The sequence below is a fragment of the Drosophila albomicans genome, chromosome 2R, assembly GCF_009650485.2.
Source record: "Drosophila albomicans strain 15112-1751.03 chromosome 2R, ASM965048v2, whole genome shotgun sequence".
NCBI classification, from domain to species: Eukaryota; Metazoa; Arthropoda; class Insecta; order Diptera; family Drosophilidae; genus Drosophila; species Drosophila albomicans.
Genome location: NC_047631.2, coordinates 18,108,472 through 18,121,137, shown reverse-complemented (window position 1 = coordinate 18,121,137; position 12,666 = coordinate 18,108,472). Strand labels below are relative to the sequence as shown.

The following is a 12,666-nucleotide window of genomic DNA, read 5'->3' as shown; positions in this document are numbered from 1 at the left end:
TGGCCATGGTGGCAGCTATGTGTCTGTGTGTGTGTGGCTTAAATGTCTATGAGAGTGTCTGTGTGTGTGTGTAGAAATCACACGCTTATCAGCAGTCAAGTGCAAGCTGAATCCGTTTGGCAACTGTGCAAGTACAGTGGCAAATCGCTAAAGCGTAACAGCAACGACAATATGGCACGTACCTGACGGCAACGCGGGGAACATCTGAAGCAGCGTGGCAATGACAGCCCAACCATAAAAGCCGTTTGCCTGCCTTCCTTTTGCCGTCTGACTGCACCCAGACTGTTGCCTGTAATTAAGGTGATATGCGGCAGGCAACAGTCCAACAGACCAACCTAGAGGCGAACTCGATGCCAAGACTGCCAAGTGCGTGCTTTGTGCGTGCTTCATGTGCCTGATGCCTCATGAGTTATACCCCGCACCCGATGCCGCTCAGCGTCAGATTGTCTAGTAAATGCTCGCATATACGACGAGTATGTATGTCTGAGGGTCGCCTGCTGCTTCAGCCTGTCTTTCTCTCGCTCTTTCTGTGTGTGCGTTAATGAGCAGCCTGCTGAGCACACAAAATAAATTATTAAAACGACATTCAACTCGCGCTCAACTATCAACACTGTACGATGGGATAAATGACCTATTTTTAATTTTTAATTAGTAACTTCAATTTTAAGATTTGTTGATGTAGCTACTAGCTAGCTTTGATTTTGTAGTAGCAGGAATTGTTGGTATCAAATATTAAATACATTTTAAAATATTGAAAGCTTCAAGATATACTACAAAATATCATAGTATTTACTTTGATTTTAAATATTATCTTTACTGAAATTTAAACATTTAATGTAATAAGAAGGTTTTTGACAAACATAATTTGTAATCAACAATAAGTTTTTAAGCAGCTGATTTTAACTTGTATTATTAACATCTTCACTTTAAATGATCGTTCACTTCAATAAATAAATAAATAAAAAATAATTCTTAAGAAAAGAAAATTTCATCCATAGTCCAGTGTCAAGAGTCTTCAGAAACACTGCGGGACTTCAACGCATTCAACTTTAAAATGCATAGCTACGAGCTTGAAACATTAAAATAATATATAAAAATATGCCAAGAGTAACAAGAACTACAACATCTCATTTCTTCACACTTCAGTTTAATTATAGTTTTAAGCTCATGAACTATTTTAATGCGTTATATGGCAATGTGGCAATGTCACGTATACGTGAGACATATAAAAATAATTGTAGCATGCTTTTAGGCGGACTTGAAAAGCCCAAACAAGAATTCTTCACTCTGATTCCGAATGCAATTCCCACCGAGTAGTTTCCATCACATGCATACAAACTGTGTATGCTGTGACCGATTGCAAATCGCTGGAATAATATGTGTACAAAACAAGAGAAGAGATGAGAAATAGAGAAGTGAAAGCTAGCGTCGCGTCGTGCGGCTCTCAGTCACATGAGCTGACAGCTGCGGTGAGACAGAGAAAACCCGAAACACAAGGCAGAATCCAATGCATTTGCCACACGAAACACAAAAACAAAAACTTTATTTTCAGTTTCTATTTCTGTTGTTTTTGAGGCATTTTTTTCTGTTTTCCGTATTTGTGTTGTTGTTTGCTATATTGCGTCGCCAGTGCTAACCAATATTTCTTTTCAATTTTTGCGATTGTGCGAGCTCTGTGCAAAAGTTTTGTTGTAAAACTAAATATTTTGGCGTTTGTCCGCATGCAGGCAACAATTTTGCGAATGTGTGTGTTTGCGCGTATGTGTGTTTGTTTGGCGCACAAATTGAAATGTTCCCGAGACATATTGTAGCTGTTATTGTTTTGCCTCGGTGTGTCAGTGAGTGAGTTTCTTTGCCCCACAGCTGCAGCAAAGTTGCAGCCACTCACTGCTGTTAATTTGGTAAACGCTTCCGGCAGTAAAGCTCTCCTCCCTCTTCTATGTGACGTTCTCCTTGAGATCCTCTCCCAGTCACACCCCTCAACTAAACCACATGCAGGTGCAAAAGAGGCGAGGCACAAATGCAGTTGGCAGTTGTACGCCATTTTGTCGCTGTCAGAAAGTTTCGCCTGTTCGCCTGTCGCTGCGCTTCTACTGCGGCTGCTGCGGGCTCAGTTTGGAGTTTGTTGCAAAAAGTGTTTATTGGTTTGCCATGTGCAACAGCCACTCTATGAAAATTGAGTTATTCGTTTGGCTCTTCACCAGCCCCCCAAGGCCAATACAATGTTTTGCATGCAAAGCAACTGCTTGACTGCTCGACTGCTCGGCTGTCGAAACTTGGCACACATGCTGCCAGTTTTGGCTCATTAACTGTGCCACTTACTCTGTGTCCCCTTTGCGTCTGGGTCTTTGAATTCTCTGGCTGCTGCATATCAATTAGTCGACTTTTAGGCGCTGCCATGTATAATTAAGCAACTTACGGGAAATGGCAAAGAGGTTCCAACTACGAACCATACTACTACGAAGTAGAAGAAACCACTTCCTGCTTGCCTTTTTGCGTTTTCAGATAAGGCTCATTAACAGCCACAGCCACAGAGCAGTATGACTAGCACCGACAGCAACAGCATCAGCAACATCAGCAAAAGCTGTGCAGCCGGCTACGATAGCCGTAGCTAATTTAATATTTATACCTTAATCAAGACACCAAGTAGGCAGCCCTTTTGATGGTTTGCCTCCACAGGAAATCAGTTGATGCCCAGGCGTTAATTGCCCATTCCCATTCAAACTTGCCATCTGCCTGCCACACTGCCATGCTGCTGCCTGCCTGCTTGCCTGTCTCACTTGTCTGTCACACAAATTTTCAATCGATAGAGCACATCTGTGGCATCGCACACACACACACACACACACACATACACACGTTCACACACTCTCATACACTCATTCGATTCTCATGTATTTGCACAGCCCACGGCTTTGATTCCGTAATGAGGCAACCAGTCTCGTTGCACCTTTGTATCGCCCTGGGTATTCGTAACGGGACAAGCTCGACAACAGACACAGACACGAGAGACTGGAGGACAGACAGATGGTGAATAAGAGGAGAGAAAAGAAAGAAGCTTCGACTTTGTCTGTGGCCCTGGCCGGATGTGTTTTATGGCCAAGATACCCTTGATTCGCCATTTATTTCGTAGTTTATCCTTTCGTTGATTATTGCACAACATTTGCTCGCACTCTGCTGCTCGCTTTCCCTTTGTAATTTTGTCAGACTTTTGACCTTATGTGTCCTTACGTCCTTTACGTTGTTTGCCTTTGTTTACGCATTTCATTGTTGAGCTCCTCCTTCAATTTCCATGCACATTTAAAAGGATTAAAAGGATATTCATCAAACTCAAAGTTACACAAGTTTGTGTGTCCCCAAGTCCACATTACTCTACTCCCCCCCATCATCTCTTATCTTTGTCCTAATCTTACGTAACTGTTTGTGTATTGTGTTTAGTTGTGGTTGATGCTCCTTATTCTTGTCTGAGAAAACCTCGCTAAGCAGCCTCTTATTCGATTGTTTGCGGGTCGGTCGAATAAAACGCGATGTCCTTTTCAGTTTTCAACATTTATTTCGTAATGTTTAGTTTCTTCATTTTACCACAAATAATCATATTCGTATTTTATAAGTGATTTTTTTTTTCAATTGTTGACTAGCCAAGCAGTAGGCGTCATATTAAGAGCTGAATTTTAATGTATTTCTTCTGTTCTTGAATTGTAATTGTTTTGCTTGGTTTTCAATAGTATTATTCTGTTTCGGTTTTTGTTTTTGTTTTCGTTTGGTAGCCATTGAATTGTACACATTTATTCGTATATACTACGCACTTAATGTATTAATAATAAGTACATACATACACATAAGTTACTCATTGTATATAAGTATTTATTTATTTATTTATTATTTGCATAGGTTGCAGTTTTTACAAGTGCCTCATTGATGCGTCGTTTGGTATGCCTTTATCTATAAATAAATATTCATTCATTTATTTTATTTAATTATTATTTAATTTACTTGTTAATTGTGGTACAATAATCTCCGCATTGCAGCCATTTAGTAGCTATTTACCTATACCTTAGTTTATAGTACAATATTTATTACAATATATTCAACAAAGGATAACTCAACGAATTGATTTAAATTAATTTTTAAATTAATGACATTTCTCACATGTGTATAAGCATGCATATAAGTATATCATATATATTTTTTTACTTTAAATATTTAATAAATAAACAATGAATGATATCTGCGATATTTCGCTGTGTTCTCATTATGTGTGAGTGTGTAAAACAAACTCTGAGTTAATTGTTTTCAACTAATTTAATTGGAATTATAATGCTATATACCTTCACACTTTTGATATATGTATGAATGTATGTATATACTATGTTAAAGTGTATTGGATTAATACGCAATGATATGTGTAACTGGAAGAATTTGATGCGTGTTAGTGAAATGATATATGTAGGTACCAGATGTTTCGATTACAAAAATATAACCTGAATGCACTTCAAAATGTTGTTTTCATACTATAAAATACAAGTATGTGCATATGTATAAGTGAGTATATATATATATATATATTATTTTCTTTGTTTGTTGTGTATATTTGTGTAAAGTAGGCGCATTCGGAGTTCACAAAATGCTCTTTGTGTGTTTCATATCAATGTTGCTGTGTGTGAAATTATATTCAATGATTATTCTGCTTTATGTTAATTTGCATATTGGTGCCTCTTTACAAAAAGCACAATTAAACAATTAAATTTTTATTAAATTATGTTAATTGCAATTATGTCTGCCACCCACTCTGATGCTTTACTGTTAATTGCTGCCATTGTCTCTCGATTTTTGTTGCGGTTTGTGGTTTCATATGTGTTCAGATGCAGATCAATTTTAAATTATCCGTCAAATACTTTAATGACCTCTAGGTGTTAATAACATCCCTTTAATTTTAACTGATAGTATTTGCGGGAAAGTTTGGACAAATTTCTTAAAGACACCTGTCAAGGCATAAACATATATCTTATATGATTTATTCAATTTTAATATATCGTTCTTCTTTTTTTTGGTTTTTGTTTTTTCCACTTTAACACAGAAAATTGTACAACATTTATGATATGTTTTGCGAATTGCTGTGACAGTTAAATTTTCAAATGTTCATAGAACTTTTTTTAACGAGTTATGTCGTATATAATTTTGTATGTATATATATTGATATAGATATCGGTCATCGCTTAATTAGACATGTGTACATGTTAACATGCTTGGATCAGTGCATGGACTTACTTCCGTAGAATTAAAGCATTAACACACAGATATTGGATGAATGGATTCGAGACACAACACACAGATTTACACGTAATGTACGAGTATGATAGGTAGATATTGAGTTAGTAAGAGATTGTTTCGTTTTTTGAAACAAATATTCCTTATGAGTATGTACGTTTTGTATGCAATGAATTGAGAAATGAATTGGAGTGGAAAGTAGAGGGTATAGATTGGTGGGAAACATTTGCCCGTAGAATTTGAAACTAATTCACGTCATTGTAATGAATTCTGCATGAATGAACTTAAAACAAAAGTGTTGTAACACAAATGGAAAAAGTAAAAGTCCATAGATTCTCACTTAAAATAAATCATTTATAGTTAAAGCTTATATACTTTCTTTGTATAATCTGAGTGTACTTCATTTCGACCATTCTCTTGCAAATGTTATCAATTCAACACACACAATATACACATGTAAGTACTTATTTTTGCATATATTAGAATATACCTATTAGCTAGTTAATTATAGTATATTTTATAAATGTTTTCATTTTTGTTTATTAATTATTTGTTTAGTTAATAATAGACAGCGTAGCATAGGAAGACGTCAATACCTGCATAAGACATTTTAGCCATATCTTTTTATATATAATATGAACTTTGTTATACCATGTTGTATGTAATTACGAGTATATACTTCTTGTAAGTTGCATTTATCATTTCGTTTTCGTTTATAAAAAATTGTATTGTTTGTATGTTGTTATTTCAATAAAGCATTCAGTTTATATCAATGCACCAAACGCTGTTGATACCTTGAACTGAAACTAAGGGTTTACATTTTTCAATCTGAATTTTCATTTTTCGTTTAATGTTTAATTGTAAAACTAATGCCTTTTTGAACAACCGTTAGAAAATGTTTCAACTATTTGCGCCGAAACTTGTTCGACTCTATTAAATTTAATTTAGTTTAGCTATTTCATCAAACTGTAGGAAAATGTTTTGCAGGCGTAATATTCATATATATATAATTTACATATATTATCGATTTTTACTTTAGCTTTCATCGATTTTGAAGTTAAAAATCATTGCTAACAGCTAGTTATATGATGCACACACACATATAGTGTATGTTATTATATAGACTAGTTTGCTACTTGCTTTACACATATTTACTTTGCGCTGTGCTCTTTGGTTTTTGTGTGTGTTTGGTTTTTGTTCTTGTCCGACTTAACGACTATACATAAGTATTTTAATTAGTTACAATGTATGCTACGCGTTTAAAGAGGATTTTCGTTTAGCAGTAGACACTTAAAGCGCGTTTGAAAAATATCCTAGTAAATTGTATATATATATATATGTATATATCCATACACAATGATTATACATACATATAAATATCTTACGACGACCGAAAACAGAATTGAAAACGAAAAGTGTGCGAAGGGCAAAATGAATATAATTTCCTAACTACTCGTACTCTTATTTATTAGACGATCCATTTCGACAATTACCATTTACCATTTACAGAGCGCAAATAAAGGCTAAATGAGTACAAATAAATAAGCGGTGTAATTGCAAGTGTAAGTTTAGCACGAGGACAGGCGGCTTTTAGCGACAATCGCAAAAAAGGGAGTTCAGCCATTCGGGTTGACCCTTTTCTAGATTCGCCACGTGCCGCAGATTGCGCTCATTTCAACGCCTTTTCTTTACATTCCATTACATTTCTTTACTTTTTGTTTTGTTCTTGTTGTTGTTGTCTCAAAATGTTTTCAACACTGATTGTATTTGTAAGCTTCTTGGTTTAACTGTCTAATTATTTTACATTTAAACATTTAATTTTCTTCATTTGGGGGGGTTAATTAACTTTTTGTTTCTAGGGCCTAAATTCAATTTTGCCTTTAACTTAGCCTTAAATTTGCCATCTCTCTCTATCAATATCTCCTCAACATTCTCTCTCAGTAGCGAAAGCATTACAACACCATAAAAAATATCATTTGTTTGCATAACTTTTCTTTTGCATTTTTAGGTACATTGGCCCAAGCAGTCTGCTGATGGCTGCTTAAGTTCTCCAAAAACTTTTCCAATATAGTTTTTGTGGTCTCATCTATTTTTTCTCCTTTTTTTTGTATTTTTTTCACTGCAAAAAATTTCTGGCTAGGTCGAAAACGCCAACTGCAACTGTGGCTGACCTTCGAAAAGCAAAACAATTCCCTTGTCCACTTTTCAGTTTTCTCAATGGCTTCAGTCGGAGCACTTCCTTGGGACTTCATTGGGGAATGCTCAATTGACTATACAAAAATTCGCTATGCTACAAAAATTGTCTCCGTTTTCAGAATGACTGCAATTTAATTACAAATATTTCTCTTCTGTGTTTTTGTGTTCGTTCGTTTATTGCAGCAGCTTTGCAATTATTTACAAATAAACTGTGGGGAATTAGCTAGCCAGGACGAGCCGAAAAAATGATTATTGTTCATGCACTCGCTCTATAGTTTTCTCTTTTTGCCTTTTCTGCTTAATACTCTGGCTAATTTGTAGCCTTTGTAGAAATAAATGAAAAATTGGTGCACATCATGTGTGTGTGTATGTAAAAGCTATCTTGCATGTGTTGTCCTTGCTCTTCCTCTTAATGTCGCTGCAGTGAGTGTCCTTGGTTTTGGATTACTGTACCTTTTACTATGTCGGTGGTCTTCTCTCCTCCAGTTTAATAGCAGCTCCGTACTTTGCTGCAGATAGCTGCTTAGTAGCCCAGTGGCAGCAGCACGAACACAAGCAGTGGCGCCAGAGACCACAGATGCGTCAGGATAACACCACGCGCTCTCCACCCGGCCGAGGTCTCATTTCCGTGGCCGTTGCCATTTCCGAGCGCCGCCATGCCAATGCTTGGTGGTGCTGTCGACGTGGAAGATACCTGATATCGTTCAACCTCCACTGTAAAGTACAAAAAAACAAAAACAAATCGTAAACAAAACGAACGTTATAAATAAAGCTTTAGAAACTCAAAAACAATGCAATGGATGACACAAAAAAAAAAGACATGTTTAGGGGCTGGCGGTCAAGGTTGTAAAATTAATTAGAGTACCTAAAAGACAGCTCAACAATGGACAGAGAACTTTAGAAAAAGCAAAACAGATTGACAAGAAGAGCTACAGACGGATATAAATAATGAAAAACTAGCATACTTTTTGTAAACAAGCACTGAAAGGAGAATTAAAGTGAATGGCCAAAGCCAAGAACGTAAGAAATGCAGCCAGAAAGCAACCAGAAATAGTTCGAATATCTAATCGAAAGCGGATCGAAGGACTCTTCATTCCAAATGAGTCCTTCCTTCGCTTTAAATAGTCAATTACGAGCATTTGCGGCTGAGGCAAATGCGACAAACGACAAAATGATGGTAAGCCCTAAAGGCTGCATAAGAAACAATTAGGGAGTGGAGTATCCTTGGCTGTGAAGTGGCCAAAACAAACGACACACTTCACGCAACATAAATAACACGCATACGCCCCTTGGTTCACAGGACAGTTAACAGACGAGCAGACCGAGAAAGCCAAGAGAGAGAGAGAGAGAGAGACACAAAGTCCGTGAGAAGCCGATGCCGCCGCCGGCGACGGCCAACGACCGTCTTGAGTCATGAGCCTGGTAATGTGTAAATTATTTCATACAATTTGAGACAATTTACAACAGTGGCGGAGTCAACGGCTTTGCTCCTCGTATCGCATAGGCAAACACAGACAAACAAATATATAAATTAAGTTCTGTTTGTCCGCCCAGTGGCCCAGCACCGAGCGACGAGTACCGAGCGAGTGAAGCTAAGCGAAAATTAAACGTAGGCAAACAGAATAGACGTGACACGCCCACACACAGAGTGCTCATGGGCGCGGAATGACTGGATGACGACTAAGTCAACGACACAAACATAAATTACGGGCGTACATTTGAAAATGCCAACGACGCGCCGTTGACTTCTGTTGTTGTTTTTGAATGCTGTGCCAGAGAATGCTGTCAACGTGCTAGTCACGATGATGAGTTAAGGAAACGGCCGCAATAACAATGGGTCCATACTCATTTTTCAGCCCAACAAGCAACACATAACCCAGCAACCACAGTCGGCAAATGCTAATTTATATTGTGTGTAAATTCGACCGAGATTCCTTCCAAAAAATATCATAATCCACACTCCACCTTGTGCCAGGCGAATGTGCAAACGAACCGCATTTTTGATGAGCTCATTGCTCGCAATTTTATGAAGCGACGCCCAAAACAAATATTGTGTTTGCATGGCATTATACTATATGTTACATGGCGTAAAGTAAATATGTAGATACGGTAGAATACTGATGGTATGTTTTACACATGTACGCATATGCATATCACGCATACGCCACATTGTGTGCCACTCACCTTTGACCGAAAACGTTTTGTAATCGGCATACTGCTCTCCCTGTCCGACCGCCGATGGTATCGTGGAGAGGCATGTGATCTCCATGCGTCCATTACTGCCCACATGCTGCTCCGTTATCTCCAGGTTTAGCTGACTAATGCTGAACATGCCCTTCTCCTGCTGCGCAGCGGTCACTGCGGCCGCAGCGGCAGCCACCCCGCTGCCGCCGCCGGGATGCGAGAGCGGACGTTGATAGCCGGCGGCCAACTGATTCATGGGTCCGGCATTCGATGGTATGCCCAATTCCTTATTCATGTTGGGCGCCTGGGGCCCAAAGCCCCCGCTATTCAAGGTGCTGCGTATAATGCCCAGCGCATTCTCGTTGATATGGCGTCGGTATTTGCGGTTGGAGTTCCTGCAAAATACAAATACACAAAACACGACGAGAGGTCAGAAAATGCACACAAAAAATAAAAAGCGGTGATGTGAGTGTCACTTGGCTGCCTGCCCCATGCAAAGTCATGAAAGCCAGACCCTGTGTCGAAGCTTAATGTACCAAACGCCAGCAATTTGCACACAAATAAAATCGTAAATATTTGCATTTTATGATTGATGTGCGAAAACATGAACATCAGCTAAACAAGGGAGAGTTTTTACACATTCTGGACACGCACCAAATCGAATTTGAGTAGACGTACGAGTATGTGAATAACTGAATTAATGCTGAGTGAACACTCACACTGTCTTGACTAACGATGCTTTCCAAGCTATTCAAATATTTTTTCAGACCATATTTCAATTAATGTCATTTTAACTAATAATTGAATTGCTTTGATGGGCCATTAGGTTGCAATAATTTGACTTGAATTTAATTTAATTTCGCTTCAACTATTGAGAGACCTGGGGCGTATGAGTAATGTTTTGTGTTATTTCGAATTTAAAGTGTTAATGCCTGGAATCCAAGTTTGTTTTCGAATGGATCTGGCTGATTAGTTTGCATTATTCAAATGGCAGCCACACACACTCGCACACATTGTGCAAGTAAGTCCAATTATCCCTTACGACTTTGTTTCATATTTGATAAGAAGCCTGAGCGGCATATAAATGAGTTCAAGCTGCTCGTCGGAGATTTCGACGGCTGCGGCCTCGTAATTACCTCAGCCGTGCGTGCCAGCCACCAACGACAACGTCTGCGACGACGTGTTGCTTTATTACAAATGCAAAATGACTGCGAAATTACCTGCCACCTCTGCAACCCCGACATCTCGACATCTTTACAGCCCTTCATACTCGCCCACTCGTACGCAGAGTGCGTGCCTTGGCACTTGATAAAATAATGTGGAGACCATAAAGTTTAATGCTTGCAATGTGCTGGCAAACCAATTGTCAACTGTGTTAGTTTAAAGCCCGAAAGTCATATACTCGTAATGCCAGTTCGACATTCACACAAACTGCTGGATTATTTAAAATTTCCGGCAATGACAATGCACCTGCCTCCATCTAATTTAAGCAATTAAATCATTTGTACTGCCGAGTTTCTGCAAAGCTTATTCAAATGCAGAAGTAAGTGCTTAACAATTTGCGCAAAATTATATTTAAATATTATATCGTTTCAACTGCAGCAACAGCAAAAACTCGAGCTGCAGCAATAGCAAAAGCAACAAAGCCCTAGATAGAGCCAACGGATGTGATGGGAGCCCCAGGAACACAACTAAGGTATCAGTAGAGTGTATTTACTGTGTGTATTTGTCTGTGTGCCACTTTCAAAGTCCTTCCGCCGTTTGTTGGCAGGCGGGGAAAGAAAGTGGGCGAAATAGCTTGCAAGGATGTCAGAATGCGCTACAGTTACTTAACCTGGCATACCAGGAGAATGACCTTCGTAAAGCTTCAAATGTAGTTTACCTCTTTAACGGAATGAGAGCGACAGGGAGTTGGGTCTGATAAAGAGTCTCGAAGTGCTCGATTCACACGAACTTCCTATATTAATTATAGCTGATATCGCAAGTCGGACAAACCGAGCCAAATTTGTTGTGGGGTTTGTTGTTACTTAGAGCTTTCTCACGCACAAGCAGCAAACAATGGCAACGTCTTTGCCACTGGGCAGAACTTATGCAACAGCTACAGCTATAGCAACAGCCACCGGCAGCAGCAGCAAACGGCAATGGAAGCCAGTTACTGGCAGACAGCATCAACATCAACAGTAAGCTAGTTTAACTGAGAGCACAAACAAACGCCAGGCAAAATTCAGAACAAATGCACAATATCCGCTTAAGCCTTCGACAGCAATGGGTTGACGAGCATGACAGCAACAGCTCCAGCTACAGCAGCAACAGCGCAGCAATGGAAGCAGCAGCAGCACCAATGACGACAGCAACAGCTGCATCTGGAACATCATCAACGTGGCTCTTGTTGCTGTTTCAGCGCTGTTGTTATTGCTGTTAGCATTACAGTTGCCGTGCTTGTTGTCTTAATCAAATTCCTTATGCAGCGCACTTTTCACAGGAAAAGCAACAACCAGCAGCGCAGCGAAAACATCAGGAGCAGCCGTGGCAGGAAGCTCAAGTTCAAAACATAACAAACTTGGAAAGCAATGCAAATCAAGCGGAAATGCGGGCTCCGGCGAAACAGACTTGAAATATTTATACACTCCGTTTGTAAGTTATGAAATTTCTCTCTCTCTCTCGCTATCTCTCTATTTGTCTCGTCGTTTAAACTGAAGATAAAATTCGAATATGGAATATCTTAACTTGGCGCTGACATGAAAAGCTTTATCACAGCACCATGCCCAAGGCGATAATTTGAGAAATACGCCTAATTAATTGGTATGTCGTGTAGTCTCTGCTGCTTCTGTCTGCTGTTGTCCGATGTCCGTTGCTGTGTTGTCGCTGTGGTTGTCGTTGTTGCTGTTGCTGTTATTGGCTGCCAGTTTATGTGCCTATCGACCGCAAAGGCTTCTGCTTAATTTAGTTTTCGAACGCAAGCAAATGAGCTCAGGGCACACAAAGTGTATGGTATCACAGCAAAACCTTTTAGGAATT

The 12,666-nt window shown here is 39.0% G+C and overlaps 1 protein-coding gene across 1 annotated transcript in view; it reads right to left on the bottom strand.

Moving 5' to 3' along the window:
- Positions 1-3,541: 3,541 nt before the first annotated feature.
- Positions 3,542-12,666, bottom strand: part of LOC117574934 (uncharacterized) — a 44,072-nt gene continuing 34,947 nt past the window's right edge. The window contains 2 exon segments of the mRNA XM_034258984.2: positions 3,542-8,178; positions 9,649-10,043. Of these exon segments, the coding sequence (XP_034114875.2) occupies positions 7,988-8,178; positions 9,649-10,043 (586 nt within the window). The 3' untranslated portion in view covers positions 3,542-7,987.